Genomic DNA, 18,784 nt, shown 5'->3' with positions numbered 1-18,784 from the left:
AGTGTCGAGGTCTAGTGATGTGTACCCACACGAGCAAGCCCAAAGACTTTATATACCAGTGCTTTCCTGCACCCCTACTCCTCCTCCCCCTCCCGCCTCCCCCCTCCCTGGAGGAGTCGCGTGTATAAAGTTTTTTTGTCCTTTGGCTCAATCGCAGACAATGCTGTTTGTTGGTGGTCACCGATAAGCAACGTGCAGGCCGAGATAAGAACTCTGAAATTCCACGGTTCCGAAGAGACCGCGAGGACGGAGACGCCGGGTGGCTGTGAGCCTGTGCCAAGAAAACTTAGAAAACACCCAATCTCTGGTCTGCGGACGGACTGGGGGTGCAGATATAGGGTTGAGCCACGAGGGGGCAGCAGAGCGACCAGGATCTCTCATCCGTTTGGTAGACTTTCTCTGGATATTTCGCAGGACACGAAGGATTGCAGTGTGGCTTTGCGGATTTATTTAGTGTCATCGACGTAAATAAGGCGAAGACCTGTTATAATTCATAGCGATATGTAGATAGGTAATTTTTTTATGCATACCCTTGGTGAAATCATTTCTACTTGATTGTAGGACTATTGCAGAACCTCTATAGTCTGCAGCAAGTTGAGAAATGAACGTTACGATGTGTGTTGGCTAAATGTTATTGATATGGATGGAATGCTGATTGTGTGTTTGTAAAAATTGATGACTTATTCATGTGCTTATGAACAACTCTACTTGTAGGAAGGCTATTGTCTTAATAGCCTATGAAAGTTTAGTATAGATCTGTGTGTTATCTAACTAGCCTATAGGCTCATTAGGCTGGACCTACTAGTCTGCTAATTACAGTGTCATTTAATTTTATCACAATTTTATTGTTAATTACTTTCAGCCTGATCTCAGCCAGTAATTAAATTATTACCCCTATCCGCTGAGAAAAAAAGGCTATCATACTGGAATGTTGGCCTGATATATTATGTAAATGGAGTCTCTGTCCCTTAAACAATAATGGAAAGTAAAGTCTAAGTTAGGAAGTTCACAGGCCCTATGACAGCAATCAACAACAATACGAATCTTTATTTACTCTGTAATAATGACCGTGAATAACCGTTAACGGGATGTTGGGCGATCTGCCGTTTTGTGAGCGGAGCGCTGTGCAGTGGCTGACATCCACCACCAGATGTCGATGTTGGCCCGTCCTTATCTCCTTCACGCGGAGAAAAAACATCCCACAGGTTTGATTGCTGCAAAGGCGAAGACACCATCGTAGTACAACAGAGGCATGAGTCATCCTTCTGACAGATGAGGAGGGGTTGTCACCTTTAAAAGCCTCTTGAGAACAGTTACGTTCCCTCTATGAGAGTAGACCCATATTGCTCTGCCTGCTTCTTTACCCCTTGACGGCCATGCTGTTTTTTTTTACTCTAAATTGAGTAGGAAACACACAGTTGAGCTAATGGCAGGTTTCGTTCAAGTGCCTTCATTGGTTTTTCATTGCAAATTAAACTTATCGCAACGTGGATACGATCAGCTGACCTGGCTAGCCTATCTTTATGTGACCATTGCTTCTATCAGTATTAATATAAGGCCTTTTGTGTCATCTAATATCAGTTTTAATGTTTGAAATATTGCTGTATTGATGTTTCAAGTAAATCGAGGAAAGCTTACTAAACCCCAGGACATCGGTGGCCCTAAAGAAAAATATGGTGGCCGTAAATGGTTTATTTTAGGAGCCATTTGTGTCAAAAGAAGTTGTGACTGAACAGATTTATTGCCGCACAGGCTGCGTTACCATGGCTACACACGGAGTTCTCAAAGTGAGCAGGGCACCATGCACCACGGCAGTGTGTGTGTGGTGGTGTTTGTTACTAACGTGCAGTTAGTAACACACACGTGCAGTGTGTGTTATTATTGGTAGTACGTGTGTTTGTGTTTGTTATACTAACGTGCAGTGTATGTGTGTGTTTGTAACTAACGTGCAGTGTGTGTTATTATTGGTAGTACGTGTGTTTTTGTGTTTGTTCTACTAACGTGTGTGTGTGTTTGTAACTAACGTGCAGTGTGTTTGTCTTACTTACTTGCATTGTGTGTGTGTGTGTGTGTGTTATTATTGGCAGTATGTGTGTGCTACTTATGTGCAGTGTGTGTTGCTAACACGCAGTGTGAGTGTGTGCTTCTAACGCGCACTGTAGAAATAATTGGTGAAATAAAGAAAATACGGCATCACTTGAGTGTTTGTAAACAAAGTTTTACTGATACATTTGATAATATTGATACCGCAATGTAAAGCTACCATATTGCACATGACAATGGACTTATGAATCAATCATGGGCACTAGATGGAATATAATAAATAGCTCAACACAACATTTGTACACAGTAACATTGCCCCAAAAAATCCATAGAAATGTACATGTACCAGTTAACATTTATAATTGTTCATAGTTACGAATGACAAAGTCTTTCCAAAATAAATCTTATATCCTCCATTTTGTCCTCTGGGTCTACTTAAAGTGTCTCGAATAAACACAACATTACAACTGAATTCATAAGGTTTTTATGTACAGGTTTCCGCGACAAGGAACTTCCAAAAGGCACAATTGTCTATACAACATGTACAAAAAAGAAAAAGAGTCTGGAGGGCGACTTAAAGTAAAGTAAAAACGATTGGTCATTATTTTGTTAAATCGAACAATAGTCGTCGTATGATTGCACGTACTAAATGAATGTCAGGATCTGTGCTTCCAAAGGCGGCAAAAACACACCGCCCTGAATAAGTGTTCTCGGTCTTACAAAGTGACAAGCATAAAAAAAAAAGAAGAGAAGACAAAAGAATAGCTTTCCAACTGGGGTTGTGTCGTTTTGTTGTCGTTGTTGCCTTCCTGTCTCAGGTGGCGATGACCAGCCGGCCTTCGTCATCGCTAGACGCGTCATCCTCATCGTCGTAGATGTCCGCCATCTTGTGCCTGGAGAGCTGCGGTTGTGGGGTAGGCCTGGGAGGAGTCGCCCCCCCTGCTGGCGACGCCCCGGAAGTGTCCGCCGCGCCCGCCGTCCGGTGCGACGACGGCGGGCGCGCCCCCGCCGGCCAGCGAGCGCTCTGGTTCTCAGGCGCCAGCGTTCTGAGGTCCGTCTCGCTCCCCGCCCTCGGCGGGACGGCGGGCGCGGTCGTCGCCGCGGCGGCGGGGTTGCCAAGCGACGGCGGGGCAGGCGGCGAGGAGGCGGCGCCCGGCAAAGGCGAAGGCGAGGCGGCGGGCGCCGGTGCCTCGGACAGCGGCGGCGGCGGCGGCGGCGGCGGCGGCGGCGGCGGCGGGCTGAGGGCGGACAGCGGGCTGAGCGAGGGGATCAGGGCGGGCAGCGAGATGTTGAGGATCTGCAGGCCGGGCAGGTGGCTCTGGGGCCCCGTGGCGCTCTGGGGCCCCGGGGGGCCGGCGGCCACCACCTGCAGCCCCAGCGTGGCGTTGAGCGTCAGCCCCTGACCGGCGCCCTGCCCGACCCCCAGGAGACCGGCCACCTGGCCCAGGGGGAAGCAGGGCACACCGCCGCCGGCGGGGTCCCGCCCCACCGGGGGGGGGCCGTCCTCCCGGCGCGGCGGGGAGCAGAGCGCGGCGGGCAGTGGGCTGGTGGTCCGGTGGATGACGCTGACCCCCGGGATGGTGAGCTGCACGGGGCCCGCCTGGATGGGGAAGAAGGTGGAGTATCCGGCCAGGCCGCCGGAGAGCAGCTGCAGGCCTCCCACCGGGACCACGCCGCAGGGGGAGCGGGGGGGCTGCCGGGAATGCAGGGGCAGGTGGCTGAACAGGTGGTGCTCCGGCCCCGCCGGGGGGCCCCATGCACTTCCCCCTGCGCGGCCTGGCCCCGCCGGCGGGGCCAGGCCGCGCAGGGGGAAGTGCATGGGGCCCCCCGGCGGGAAGGACGACGTCTGGGTGCCGCGGTCCACCGGGAAGCCCGGCTCGCTGGGGGTCGCCGCGGTGACGGGCGCCGGCGAAGCCTCCTGATGAGGAGGAGAAGTCGGGAATATTAACCCTGTTAGCTTAAGAAAAATGGGGTAGTCTTATTTTATAAGATTATCCCAATAACAACAATAAATATCAGAATAATAACAGACACTAATAATGCCTTAATCGACACTGCTTAGCGAGTCCGACACGTCGAGATATAATGATGGGTAGCTGCTCGGGTAACTGTCAGCCATTACAGAAGCCGTTTCAAAATCCCCCCGTTTTGTGGCATCCCAGTCGGGCGCGTCCGCCCGGATGGAGGACGGCTGGACCCGCGACCTACAAGCCTCCTCGGTGTACTGTCGCAGTGGTGCCTGGCGTGTGAACCTAGCGATTGTTGGCGCTTGGCACTTGCTTTGCCGTACCGACGACGATATATATTGTTTCTCTTCCTTTTGAAAAGGAGAACGATTTTTGTGTGTTTTTTTTGTACGTTTTGTGATTATAAGTCGCTTTGGATAAAAGCGTCTGCTGAATGCCCTCAATGTAAATGTGAGACTAAGGTGAGAGGAAGCAGGGACGGACGGACGGACGGACAGACAAAGAGAAGGGGAGAAGGGGAGAGAGAGAGAGAGAGACAGACGGACAGACAGACAGGGGCAGACCGACAGACCGACAGATGGACAGACAGACAGACAGACAGACAGACAGACAGAAGGGGAGAAGGGGAGAGAGAGAGAGAGAGAGAGAGAGAGAGAGAGAGAGAGAGACAGAAGGACAGACAGACAGGGGCAGACAGACAGACAGACAGACAGACAGACAGACAGACAGACAGACAGACAGACAGACAGACAGACAGACAGACAGACAGACAGGGGGTCTCACCTGGCTGAGCTTGGACCCCTTGCTGGGCACCGGCGGGCTGGGCGGCACCTCGAAGTCGGGGTAGTCGACGGACATCTGCCGGCAGGGCGACACGGGGCTCATCATGTGGACCGAGTCCGTGTCCGACGCGTGGTGGTCCCCCAGGGGCCCCCCCAGGGCCGGCGGGGACAGGGGGAAGGGGCCCGGGCTGGAGCAGGACCCCGAGACGGACATCTGCTTGTACAGCGAGACGGGACTCATCATGGCCACCGACGACTCGGAGTAGCAGTCCGCGACGGGGGGGTCCGGGACTGAGGGCGGGGGGCCGGCGGCGGCGTTGGGGGCGGGGAAGCGCATGGAGCTGATGGACATCTGGGCCAGCAGGGCGCTGGGGGGGATCTCGGCCGGCCCCGGGGGGAGGTGCTGGGGGCTGGCGCTGACCGAGGGGTTGGTGGACAGGCCCGACTCCTCCTCCTCCTCCTCCTCCTCCTCCTCGTCGTTGTCCTCGTCGTCGGCGCCGTCCGAGTCGTCGGCGTCCGAGTCCTGGCGGTCCGAGCTGCCGGCGTGGCCGCGGTCGCCCGCTGGAGGAACGGGAGAGAACGTTCTTGAAGGTTGCACCGGCCATGTCGGGTGGCTGTCGGGCGTTTGAAGCGCGATCCCAAACCGACAGAGCCAGCCCGCCCCTCCCCTCCCCTCCGTGTTCCGTGCATCCAGTGTAAACGATCATGAACGGCAGAGCAAAACGCCACAACACCCACCCCCTTGTCGGTGATCGGTCGGAATACTGTTTATTTTGGTTTTGGGTGGTTGGTAGTACCATTTTGTTTTTGTGTGCGACCTCGGAGCATAGGCTGCCTACAGAGATGAGTTGTTTTTTTTGACGGCCTGCTTATGGGCCGGGCAGCTAGCGGATCGTGAGGACAGATCAGATGAATGTGAACATTTATGTTTTGGCCTAGAATCGCTGATCCAACCTTTAAAGATCCCATCTCATGCTTTTTAGGGTTAATAATTTCATTTGGGGGTTCGATTTGAATAGGGTTACATGCCTGTATGTTTATCTAACCCTTATTATTCTCACGCAAAACCCTGCAACACTGCAAAACCAATTTCAGCATCTTTCAAAAACTTTTGGTTTTGTTTCATGTCGCTTTAAGGCCCCCCTCCCGAGAAGCCCCGCCTGCTGTGATTGGTCAGTAGTGCACGCCCACTCTGTTGCGATTGGTCAATGCTTTGCGCGTGTTAATTACTTACAAGCCGTGATACTTTATTTAGTGAACAATCTATATATTTGATCTATTTTTCAACCATTTTAATCAAATCAAATCCAATGCACCACCTGTAATTCCCTCGTGTACCACCGGTGGTATCCTTACCACAGGTTGATAAACACTGGTGTTTAGGCTGGGTCAACTCCCAGCTAAAAGGTTTTGGGTTCGAACCCTGAATGGCCAGATTCTACCTGTGAGCCATCCTCCTTAAGCAAGAAGCCCTAGTCCCCACCTGCTCATTAATGACCTGCATATGTATTCAATCTAAGCCGATTTGGTTAATAAAAGTGAAATAATGCCCTGTGCATCTTCAATGCTGCCGAATCGGGTACTAAAAGCTCATTAGTCTTCAATGGTTTGGTAAATAAAAACGTTTTCTCAACGGCCATCTAGTACCCAGTTTGGGTGAGTAAACAAGCCTCTGGGTAGCACTGAACCCCTCCTCATTCCAATCATGTTTCCCACAGACGACGAGGATGAGGAAGAGGAAGAGAGCCCCCCACCCCCCTCCCTGAGGGGTACTATTAAGTGACATAATGTGGCGTTTCAGGAGTTCTGCTCTGGCACTGTCACCCCCCCCCCCCCCCCACAACCCCATCTCCCTCCAGCCCGATCACAGCCAGAGAATAGAAAACAATACGTTGCTAGAGTCTAGCATCAGCTTTAAGGCTTTCCCCTCTCTCTCCATCAATCATCTCTCAGCCTCTCTCTTTCTCTCCATCTCTCCCTCTCTCTCCATCTCTCTCCATCGCTCCCTCTTTCAATCTCTCTCTCTCTCTCTCCCTTGCTCCCTCTTTCAATCCCTCTCTCTCTCTCCATCTCGCCCTCGCTCCCTCTTTCAATCTCTCTCTCTCTCCGTCTCTCTCTCCCTCTCTCGCGCTGCTAAATTTAGACGCAGCAATTTCCTGTTTCTAAACGCAGCGCGTCGCCCACATGTGTGCTGAGTTAACGGGGAAGGGAGGCCTGATTTAGAATCTCTAATTAGACGCTGGCAGAGCTATTGATCTGCGAGCGAGCCCGGGTCCATTCCTGGGCTCATTAACGGCGGGCTGTTTAACGAAGCTCCTGGTGTTCCTCTCTACGGGGTGGAAATGTCGGGTAAACTCTCACATGCCGCACACACACATCGTCTAAAGTCTTGTTAGCAACCCGACGGCAGAAGACTTTAGGACTGTTTTTGTGTTGCTGATGACCAGTTCGATTTGCACAACACAACGCAGAAGAATGAGCAACCACGTTTTGGTGTCAGCCTCAGGAAGGATTCGTGAATGTTCTGCATTTATATCGCGCCTTTCCTAACCGGTGGCCACTCAAAGCGCTTCACAGTTACTGACAGACAGACATTCACCCATTCACACATCTCATTGTAGGCCGGAGCAGTTAGGGTTTCGTGTCTCGCTCAGGGACACCTCGACACCAAGCCAGGAGGAGCCGGGGATTGAACTAGCAACCTTCCGATCGCCAGCCGGCACGCTCTACCTCCTGGGCCGACAAGGAAGAGGCTGTGGGCCAACGTACCCGAGTCCTCTGCGTCCTGGTCGTCGATGAGGCCCACCGGCACCCCGATCTCGAGGCACTTCTTGCTGTGGGCTTTGGACTTCATGTGCTTGGTCAGGTTCCCTGGAAGAAGAGTGAAGAAGAGGGTGTTAAATCAAGCAAGCTATCGACAAGTTTGTATTGTTCGGCTGAACTATCATCCCTTTTTCTTTTTTTGACCTTTTATTTTTTTTTGCTCATCTATATGCAAAAATGTCCGGCGTGTTAAGAGTTTGTTAGAGTCGGTTCAGTTTGAGGGTTCAGGGTGTAAGTGGTCCGGTTAACGGTCGGGGTGTGATGAGCGAGGCATCGGGGTGGTACAGGGGGGGGGAAAGGGTATCAACATGTTTAAAAAAGCCTGCATAGTTTCATCCAACTCGGCCTTTTAAGTGGGCGGAGACCTAACGGATGCAGAAAGTGGATTTATATAAGAGACCGTTCTCCTCCTCTCTCTGTCTCTGTCTCTCGGCAGGCAGGCGGTGTGCAATGTGCAAGTATCCGGTGAAGACATTTTTGAAAGGAACGTGGGCTGTGGCGCTTTTGCAGCGCCGCGTGGGAAGGAAGTTCAACAAGGAGCGGTGAATCATAGCTGCTCGGGCGGTGGGATGGAGAATCGAACAGAGCTGTAGGTAGGGGAAGAAACACAGCCGCAACAGTGAAAAGGCTTCTTTTTCTACTGGAATGAATGTGAAGAGTTAAATCTATCTTTAGGTTGTGCATACCATATCCATAATACATTGGATTCGTCATGCAGGAACATATGAGTCACCGATAGTTTGGATTGCAAAACTAATGTTGTGAACGACTCCCTCGTTTGTTTGTAGCCACGTTCGAAGGCACAGGTCTGTGTTGAAACTCCACTTGCTCGTTTGGAGTTCGGAACACACAAATGGAACATTGAAGTCCGATGTTCTGAGATATTCGTGTTTTCAATAGGATTCCAAATGATCATCATCATTAACACTCAATTTGGGGCAGGATTGTGTAATGGCCATAGATCAAAGGGTCCTTTCATCAATATGTCAGACCCCCTACCTGCTCCTTAATGACATGTATCTAACTTCACTGATTCACTTTGGATAAAAGTGTGCTAAAATTTAATTCAAATAACAAATCGGAAAATAGTCGATTAAGACTAATAGTTCTTCACCTGAGAGGCACGCACGCACGCACGCACACACACACCTGGAGGGAAGGGTGAATAGCTGAACCAAACACAGCATGTGAGCCTGGCATGGCTTGGTGAGGTTAAACAACACATTAAAACAAACAGCATCACTAGATAAAGCCATGTCAGCCCTCACCTTTGGTCTTGAAGGAGAAGTTGCAGTGGATGCAGTGGTACGGCCGCACGTCCGAGTGCGTGCGGATGTGCTTGCGCAGCATGCTGGGCTTCTTGCAGCGGATCCCACACTCTTCGCAGATGTACTTCCCCCGGCCGCGGCCGCGCACGTACACGTACTCTTCGTTGGACTTGTACCTGCGGGAGGACATGGGCGGCGGGGGGGGGAGGAAAATTAGCGATGGATTTCAAATAATATAGCAACCATGTACACCTGACTTTATTTTTTATGGTCTGTCATAAAAAAGTGTTACATTTGCTTATTTGTCAAAGGGGTAAATATGCAATTTGGTTGGAGTTCTACATCGACAGTTAAACCGACAAAGCAATCATGGAATAACCCAATTTGAAAATTACTTTATTTGCATCTTAAATAAATCGCATTAAACCAATGAATGAATTGTATGAGTCTGTTTTCTTACCCGCCGTCAAATATCTTAACCCTTCTCGGTTCGGTTTTAGCTGCCATTTCCTTCTCCGCCTCTCCCCCGGCCTGGGTCTCCGGCGGGGGCTTGCTCACATTTTCCACTGCCTTCGTCTTCTGGGACAACAGCAGCTACACATCAAAACAGTTTGGAGTAAACCCTGCCGCGTATTTACATATTTAAACCCACACAATCCTCAATGCTTTTTGCCTCAATAGCCGTCCATTTACCAGCATGTAACAATGACTAAACAACGTTTGTTTCCTTACCATGGACGTGACGTCCTTCAGCTGGCTCGAGTAGGACACGATGTCAGACTTTCCACTGGTCTTTATCGCCGAAGTGTAGAGCATCTTCTTGGAGCACTGCTTGGAGTCGAACAGGGACATGACCACCTTGGTGGGCAGGCCCAGGGGGTTGGGGTTCTTGGGGCTGATCATCCAGGCAGCGTAGGCGGAGGTCTTCAGGTCAGTCTGGGGCACGTGGAGGGGCTTTCTCTTCATCAGGAAGCACCAGGTGAAGGTGGTGGCCGTCTTCAGGCTGGGGAAGGACAGGCGGTGGCTGTCCTTGCTGTTGCCCGGGGAGGCCGACGAGGTCAGCTTCACCTGGCTGCCGTGGAAGCTGGACGGTCTGATGGGGGACTTGGCCGGGGTCCACCTCTGTTCCTCGCTCTTGTCCTGGGGCTTCAACAGGTTACTGCTGGTGATGGAGGTGGTCTGACTGAACGCACTAGTGGCATCCCGAGGAACAACGGTCGTGTCCTTGTCCGGCGCGGTGCTGTCCGGCGACATGGGTTTGCAGTCGTCGGTGGCCTCAGAGTCCTTCGCCACTTTACCTTCGGGCAGGGGCGGGGCCTCCGTCTCGATGGGGCTGTCCGCGGGCTCCGTGGTGCACACCTGCCGGACGAGCGTCAGCTTCCTCTGTCGCGTGACGTCGGCCACCTTGGAGTTAAGGTAGTTGACCGAGCGTCCGTCGGTGAGGCAGGCGACGCCGTGTTCGTCCTTTGCCCGCTTCTGGTGCTTCTCCATGTAGATGTCCAGGCTGTTGGCGGGGGAGAGCATTCGCTTGCTGGAGGCGGTGGGTTCCTGCTGAGGGCACAGTGTCACCGAGGCCAGCTTCTGTGTGCAGTGTAGGGAGCCGAGAGAGGTTGGCTTCTCAACGGGACGGGGGATCTGGGAGCTGCTGACCGTCTGCGTTTGCGCCCGATCCCTGTTGACGATGGGCGTCGTGTGGAAGTCATTGTCAACGCTCTGAACAGATGGATGGCTGTTTCGCTTGGCTAAAGAAGAGACAGGGTTCATTTGTTCGTGGGTTATCAGGATCTGTGGCAATGGAGTAGCAACTGGTTGGCTCTGGCTGAACGAGTTCCTTTGCGGTCCTCCGGGTAGCACGACCTGCTGTGTCTTGATCTCAGGACCGAGATGCTTATGCTGAGCCATATAGACATTCTGTAGTACCTCTGAAGACTTTGAAACACTCAAGTTCGGATTGGAGAGTGGTATCGTTAAAATAGGCATTGTCAACTGATTTCCCTGCGTGCTTGAAAATGAAAATGTTTGGCATGCTTTCTGAGCAGAACACTGCATTTGGTACCTGGGCACCAAGCTTTTCCTTTCCTCGGATTCAGACGGTTGAGGTAAGGTACTCTCACGACTTACCACAATCTGACTCGGAGGAGGTGGTAACTTTTGGCATGCTTGAACCCTGGATGTTTGATGCCAAGGGTGGGGAAGGCCATATATCTGAGGCTGCTGAGTCGGGCTACCCAAATTAATACTTTGCACCATTTTCTCAGTAATTGTTATGGGTGTATCAACAAATAAGGGTTGGGCAATATGACCTTTGTTGACAATATTAGCATCTGGAGCTCTGTGTTGAATGAGAGGTTTAGTGTTTGATAAAGCCAACTTCTCCAGCGGGATAATCATCTTCCTTTGATGTTGCGGAATCTCTGGATTGATCTTTAAAGACATCTGCCGAACCAGCGGGCCTCTCCGCCTTTCAATCAGTGGCACCTGGGGAACCTGAGCGCCTTGTATACATCTTGCGGCTGGAGACAAGGACCTCCTGGGAGACACATTGGCACAATCAAAGGACTTGCTACGGTAGTCGCATGAGATCTCCACCGAGGGCTGAGTACAACTGATCTGTTCGGAGGCAGCCCGCCTCATGACACCAGGCACCCCTAGGGTGTTGAAGGCTGCTGATAGCCCAGGTGGTTCTTGGACAACAGTGACGCACTCGCCCCGGGAAGGGCTTTCAGATCTGGCGGCTTCTTCTCTGTCGAAAGAGGCTGAGATACTGGAGCAGCGTGAGAGACTGCTGTCCCTGCTGAGGCTCCTGGAAAGGCTGGACTCATAACTGGATTCTCCTGAAGACTGCTCCATCTGAGCCAGCCGAATTCGCTTCTTTTTAGGTGGGAGTTTTTCCGCTGGTACCTTGGATAGGCTTTCACTTCTCGGGGGCCAGTTGAAGGATTCTGCTGGCTTTTCCGTCGGCTCAGTGGTCTGCGTGTCGTGTTCTCGGTCAGGCTCCTCTGTGACAAGGATCTCCGGCACCTGGATGTTGTTTTGACGGACCAGGCGAGACTGGTGCACAGGGGTAGTGCTCTCGACGGAAACAGTTACGGGGCCGTCAGCACTGTTTTGTCCCTGTTTTCCATAGTCAACACTCTTTGACATTTTTTCCTGGTAGCCTTCAACTGACACATTCTCTGCTTCTGGTTTGGTCTTGCTTTGGACATGTTTGACGTCAACAGGTGATCCTGTCCTGTCAAACGATTCGGATGTCTCGAATGAATTCGGTCGACTCAGTGAGTTGGTGTGTCTGATGACCGAGGTTCCACTGCCTTGTCTCTGCAGGTCTCCTCTCTCTTTAGCAGAAGTGCTGATCTGGGCCTCTCGGATTGGTGACAACCTGGAGTCAGAGGGGTCTATACCTCTTGCTACGAGCTGGATCGGAGGTAGTTGTGCTTGGTGGCCTTTGGGCGGTATGTCCACTGCGACCGAGCGAGAATGAGAAAACGTCTGGCTGGCCACGGCAGAAGTCAACTGGCACGAATCGAAGCTGACAGAACACGGAGGAATAACGTCTGTCGGTGATTGGTCGTCGTCGTCTCCGACGCTCTTCATTTTCCTTCTCTTTCTAATCGAGGTCTGCTGGTCCAGAACACCTGGAAGTCCTGATACCCTCTGGACGGGGGTCTGCACCACGGTGACCTGGAAGACATCTGGATCACTTTCTTTAATGATGACTGGCTTGTTTTTCGGACCATGAAGCTCAGAGCAGTAGAACTTCTTGTGATTTTCAAAATTCTCGAGCTTTCTGTACCGATTCCGACAAGTCTCACACTCATACATGGTGCCCTTCGTCTGCGTGGGCCTTCTGCTCTTGTCCTGACCATGCTCGAAAGACCTGCTTCGTTGCATCAGCTCTGTGGATACATTGGAGCCGTGGTAGCCTTCGTCCATCGAACGAACCGTGGGGATACTGTGCTTTTCGTGTGTGGTGAAATCCTCGATGGCCACTTGCCTAACTAAAGTGCGGGAATGAATAGCAGGGTTGGGGGTAGATGGGGCTGAGGAAAATACATCATCGTTCAAAGAACCAATCTTGTCATCAAACGACTGGCAGAATCGCAAGGGGTAGGGCTGTGGGGCAACATTCATTGGAAGTCCAGAGTTTCCTGGTGTCGTTGGCATGGAGTTACTCCTGGTGATTGGTAAGCAATCCATTGGCGGGTATTGAGAAGGGACAGAAAGAAGAAATACTGGCTTTGATTTATCTGTGGGGGTGAAAGGAGATTTGGTAATATCAGAGCTGGAACTTGACCTTCTTCCGATGGGATTAAGGTCAAATTGAAAAGAGTCTTTGTATATGTATGACTTTGGAGAGTCTATGCTTCCTCTCCTGGAGAGAGAAGTCCTTCTCGGTTTGACGCTGTCCAGCTGCTTGTTATCCACCACCGCCTCGTTGTCCGATATCAACTTTGAGATCCGCTCCTCTAAAGAGAGTGCCTTGCTTTCCAGGGGCGGTCGCATCATGTGACCCTCCGAGGGTTGTTTCTTCTCCTCTGGGACGTGCATCACGGTGGCTACCACAGGGGAGACATTCGAAACGGCGATCTTGGAGACGTCCGTTTCCGCCGGAGGGGTTATCTTTACAATTGCAGTCGGTGGACTCATCGCCTGGTCTGCACTTTCAGAGCGTGAGAAGTAGCCAGAGTCTGTGCTTCCTAAGCTGCGTGGACTGAGCAGGCACTTGGCCTGCTGCTGCTGAGAGAAGTCCGTGGCCTGTTGCCTCTGAAGCTGAGCGTGGCCCCCGAAGAGAGGGGACTTGCAGTGCTGGTCTTCGTCCTCGCTCACTCGGTCCAGCGAGGCATTACTGCAGTCCACCTCTTTCAAAGAAGACAGAATGGTGAGGCTGGACCTATGATTGGCCGTCTGGAACTCTCTCTGCCGCTGTGCTGCCGCTTGCTCTGGGGCTGGATCGGTAACCCTCGGGCTGTCAGCCCTAAGAGGGGAGACATTCACCGGGTAAACAACCACCTTTGGAAGAGCTGCCGGCACCTTTGGCTCATAGCCACCGTGACCGGAGGCTGGTTTGACCAACTCTGTGACACTTCCAGATAGGTCTCCCTCTCCACAGAGGCCGGCTTGTGTGGTTCCTGCGCTGTACAAGCTGGCTTCAGATAGCGCCGTAATACTGCTTTGGGAGGAGTCAGGGTCTTGGTCCGCGGTGCTACTCTCTCCATCGCTGTCCCCGCTCTCCTCGGCCTCCGAGTGCGTCCCGTCTGCTCGGTCCGATTCCTGGGAGAGCGACCCGCTGCCTCCACCGGATTCGGATCTGGCGACGAGTCCGAGTTTGATAGCGTGCGCGCGGGACTTCCTGTGCTTGTACAAGTTGCTCTTGGTCTTGAACGAGAAGCCGCACGTGTCGCACGGGTACGGTCTCTCGCCCGTGTGCGATCGGATGTGTTTGAGCAGCACGCTGGGCTTGGCACACGCCCGACTGCAGTACTCGCACACGTACTTCCCCTGCTTCTTTGGCTTCAGATCCTTAGCTGCCTGGTCAGCATTTAAGTTCACCACCGTGGCCATTTGGACCGGGTTGCAGCAAGGCGTCACTGGGACTTGGATTGTGCTGGGAACGCTGGCTGTGACGGACTGGCACGTGTGAACCACCGGGGGCTGGCTTTGCGGCATGGCCTTACACCCTGAAGGAACGGGGGCGTGGGTGATGGCGTTGGAGGTACCAGTGTGGAAGCTAAATTGCAAGCCCTGTTTCTCCTTGCTGGAGGCTAGGAAGTGGGCTGCGGTTTGATGCGTAGACTGCAGTTGGGTCACATGGCCCGAGGTGGGCACGTTACTCCCGATCGGAGAAGCGATGCCGATTACCTTCCCTTGTGTGTCAAAATAATACGTCTGCACATGGGAAGCTTGGTTCTGAAGACCAAAGTTGACGCTTGTTGGCACTGTCTTAACGTCAGTTCTGGGCTGGACAGGGACAGTCTGGGCTGGTCTCCCAGTGACTTGGACTGGGAAGGAGCCTTTCCTCTCCACTAGGGTGCTGAAGTCCTGCTCCATGGCCTTGAGTAACACTTCGAGGGGAGCGTTTGAGTTGTAAGACCCCCCCTCGAAGTTGGGGTCACTGCTGTCGCCGCTCCTGCTACACTCGGGCTGGGAAGCCTCGGCTGCAGCCGCAGGTTCCTCTCTGCCGGGACTCGAAGTCGACGCTGGCGTCGACGGCGGCGGCAGTGGCGGCGGCCGCGAAGAGGATGTTTCCGGCGGCTTCAGCTCTTCATGGTCGGGGGAAGATGTTCCTTCCGCAGGAGATGCTGATGGGACTTGCTGGGCATACTTGAGGTCTCTGTTGACACTAGGCGACCTTGGGGTGGCTTGGGACGGGCTCTCCGGTTCTGCAGGGCAGGAGACGGTTGGTGTCTCGGAGGGCGGTCCTGGAGGCTGGTCCGGTTTCTTGGACTGCAGGGGCTTCTTCACGGGAGACTTGGGGATCTTCTTCAGCTGGTTCTCTGCCACTATTTTCTTCCTCTTCAAGCCTTTGATGTTGTCGGCATTTCTTCGACTGCTCCCAGATATCCCTGAGGACAACAAATGAGAGGAAACAGGAAGGTGAGTTCTATTCCTGAATGAAAAAATAAAAAAGGAAGCAAGCTGGCAGAAAACCTTTTTGTTTTCAAAAAAAGCACATGTGGTTTTGATAGAAACACCCACACAAAAGAATATATAAATAATAAATACATTCTTGTTTCTACTAAACTAACTGCATGGTGCCACTTGCATAACTGTACAATAAACAAATGAAGTAATCTTGTTTGGTTTTATTGCCGAGGCCTTATATAATCAATGAAATAAATGCAATGCGGTTACACAACCAATGAAAATAATGCGGTGCCTTCAACACTGCAAAACGTTATACCTTGGAAAACAAGATTGAAGTTAATCCAAATTAATTCAGCCAGATGCGGAAATCAAACTCTTGTGTTCAATGTCAAAACGCTCACTTTTAAATAAAGTTGTGTTTCCCCTGGCACTTTGCTGATATACCAGATGCTGGTTCCCTTTCACACATTTTCCTTCTGCTTTTCAAGACCGATAGGTTCACTATGACAGAGAAGATAATACTATTACTTTTGCTTTTACGATCATAAAAGCTAAAGGAAAACCCACATGTCCACAGCGAGGCGAACATAAAGACCTAGTGTTGTTCGAATGGGCACACCCAAACCTTTGAGTGGCACGCAATACATGACCATCTTGACTGAAACCGGCAGTGCTGGTTTCAGCTGGTTTTATTTTAAGGACGTGTGACCTAACCCGTGTCACAGTTTCCTGGCTTGTTTGGGTATTTCCCAAGAGGAGGTCAGGATTCCTCCGGTCACTGGCAGAATTAGACTGAGGAGCACCTAGTCTCTTTACATTAGATAACCTGCCTCCCACACCACCACCCCTACTGCATTGCGGCCGCAGGCCTTTTCAAACCTCCTCCTGCTCTACAAATAGCGTGTTCTGCACACACCAACGTGAAAATATAAAGCATGACTAATTCCCTTTTTTGCACAACGGAAAAACAGCAAAAAATAACTTGCAACTGCAAAAGTGGATCACAAAAACAAAATTGCAACATATGAATTACTTAATATCGACTTATTCAATGAATTGTATATTTAAGATATTATTATGCAGCCTTCTTTTTATATTAAAAAATCTTATTTTGTAAATGTTCAATCGTTCTTTCCATTAAGTAAACTTTAAAATGAGGTGTTTAGCTCAGGATGAGAGAGCTATAGATAGGAGGCGACCAGTCAAACAGATTAGCCTCCGTGACATCATCAGCGGCTGTATTTTCACAGAAGGATTTCTATCGGGCTTTCCGTCTTATTTCGGTCAACAAATCCCATTAGAAGGAAGCTACGCCTTCCTCTGCATGCATGGCCTGCTTTTTTTATTTACTTGTTATCTTCTACAGTGTTTTGCATTCATAGGAAGACATGTCACATATTTGACATTGATTCATTTCCTGTTCAGCCAGAAAACAAATTCAGAGTCTGAATGAATCTCCCTGCTGTATAGTAAAATTGCTTAATAAATAGTAAGCTCTGAATAAATGAATGCATTCATCAAATGTCACGATGTAGACAAAATAATGGAGCAATTACACAAACAAATTAGTTTTTAGCATTTCTACTTTTTTTTATATAAAGTAGTATGTCTTTACCTCCGCAAATAGTAAATCTACCGCCCCCGACTGCTGCATGTTAATATTAACCTCCAGTTTCACTCGTCCCCATTCATGTTTTTCCGATCCTCCCCGTCTGGTCCCTAGTTCAGGTTACACACCACGGAACATCCCCGACAAAGGAATGGGAACGGGAGGAATTCCCTCCACACGCCCCAGCGGGAAAAGACCCTGGACCCCATAGTTCCTGTTTGAAACGTAAAACCTGATGCTTTTGACACACACAAACACACACCCACACAAACACACCCACACACACACACACTTACAGAGGCACACACACACACGTAACAGCACACACACAAACCAGCACACAGACACACAGGTACGAGCACAAACACGCACCAGCACAAACACGCACACACACACACACACACACACACACACACACACACACACACACCGACACCGACACACACACACACACACACAGGATCCTACCGTTGGGTGAGCCAGTCGGGTCTTTGAGTTCTTTCTGCGCCTCCTCGATTTTATCTGCAACACAAGAACACAGGAGGGCATGTTGTCACAAGGCGGCACTGGAGGAGGAGGACGAGAAGGAGACAGACGTCTGCCAGACAGGAGGAGGAGAGGAGGGGAGGGGAGGAGGGGAGGAGGAGAGGAGGGGAGGAGGAGGGGAGGAGGATAGGAGGGGTGTTCTCAGCAGCTGAGTGCAGCAGGAGATGCTTCCCACTCGGGAGGGATGGAAGGGCTAATGTGAACCAGACCTCCTCCTCCTCCACCACCTCCTCCTCTGTGCTGCTGGAGGGACGGAAGCGACAGAGCGCCATGGAGACTAACCGGAGCACTGTACACACACACACACACACAAACGTGCATGCACAGACACACACAAACAAACACACAGACAAACGTACACTAAGAACTACAAAACAAGTATGTCAACATCACAATTACAATAACACCACAAGCGTGTGTTTGGGGTGGGTCTTTATTTTCTTTCCTAATTAAGAAATATTGTATGACGAACCCAATGGATCAATATACAGAGGATCAATGGTGTGTCATTATTAAAGTGGGACTTAACAGGCCTACACACGCATACTTTGAATTAGGACACAATCTCCTCATAATTAACAAATATGACGGGACAAGCGAACGCTGACAGATCAATAACGCATTCACTCATTCATTCCTTATTGCTTGGGATCTTATTGGCCACCCGCATGCGCACACACACACACGCACACACACAAACACACGCACACACACACACACACACACACGCACACACACACACACACACACGCAAACACACACACAAACCACGACATCATCTTCTAATGCGCAAAACGCTACACGATAAACCAGCACCAACGGGTCAACAAAACCCCTCCACATATGGTTCACACGTTACCGCCGTGATCACCTGACTATGTTTAATGCTATGTTTACATGTTCTCTAGTTCGCCCGCGGGGAGCAGGTGAAGGAGGCGAGAGGGAGAGGGAGAAGGAGTAAGTTTAATTATGTAAGCATGTTCAATGTGACATGATGCTGCGTGTGAAACACGTCAGAGAGAGGGAGAGGGACAGAGAGGGAGTGGGAGAAGGGAAGATAAGAAAGCTGAAAGGGAGGAGAGAGGAGAGGAAAGATAGGAAAGAGGAGAAGGAAGAGAAAGAAGAAAAAAATGAGGGGGGGGACAAGTGAGGAGATACTAT

At 51.1% G+C, this 18,784-nt stretch overlaps 1 protein-coding gene across 2 annotated transcripts in view; it reads right to left on the bottom strand.

The window, feature by feature from the left end:
* Positions 1-2,229: 2,229 nt before the first annotated feature.
* Positions 2,230-18,784, bottom strand: part of hivep1 (HIVEP zinc finger 1) — a 37,145-nt gene continuing 20,590 nt past the window's right edge. For both annotated transcript variants that reach the window (XM_079749339.1, XM_079749338.1), the window contains exons 3-9: positions 17,546-17,599; positions 9,616-15,446; positions 9,344-9,477; positions 8,884-9,059; positions 7,562-7,663; positions 4,794-5,353; positions 2,230-3,961 (exon numbers count right to left, since the gene is read on the bottom strand). In XM_079749339.1, the coding sequence (XP_079605465.1) occupies positions 2,858-3,961; positions 4,794-5,353; positions 7,562-7,663; positions 8,884-9,059; positions 9,344-9,477; positions 9,616-15,446; positions 17,546-17,599 (7,961 nt within the window). In that variant the 3' untranslated portion in view covers positions 2,230-2,857. The remainder of the gene's footprint in view (positions 3,962-4,793; positions 5,354-7,561; positions 7,664-8,883; positions 9,060-9,343; positions 9,478-9,615; positions 15,447-17,545; positions 17,600-18,784) is intronic.

This window comes from Pollachius pollachius, assembly GCF_949987615.1.
Source record: "Pollachius pollachius genome assembly, chromosome: 13".
In the NCBI taxonomy this organism is placed as follows: Eukaryota; Metazoa; Chordata; class Actinopteri; order Gadiformes; family Gadidae; genus Pollachius; species Pollachius pollachius.
Note: the sequence above shows the minus strand (reverse complement) of the source record. Positions and strands in the feature narration are given on the sequence as shown.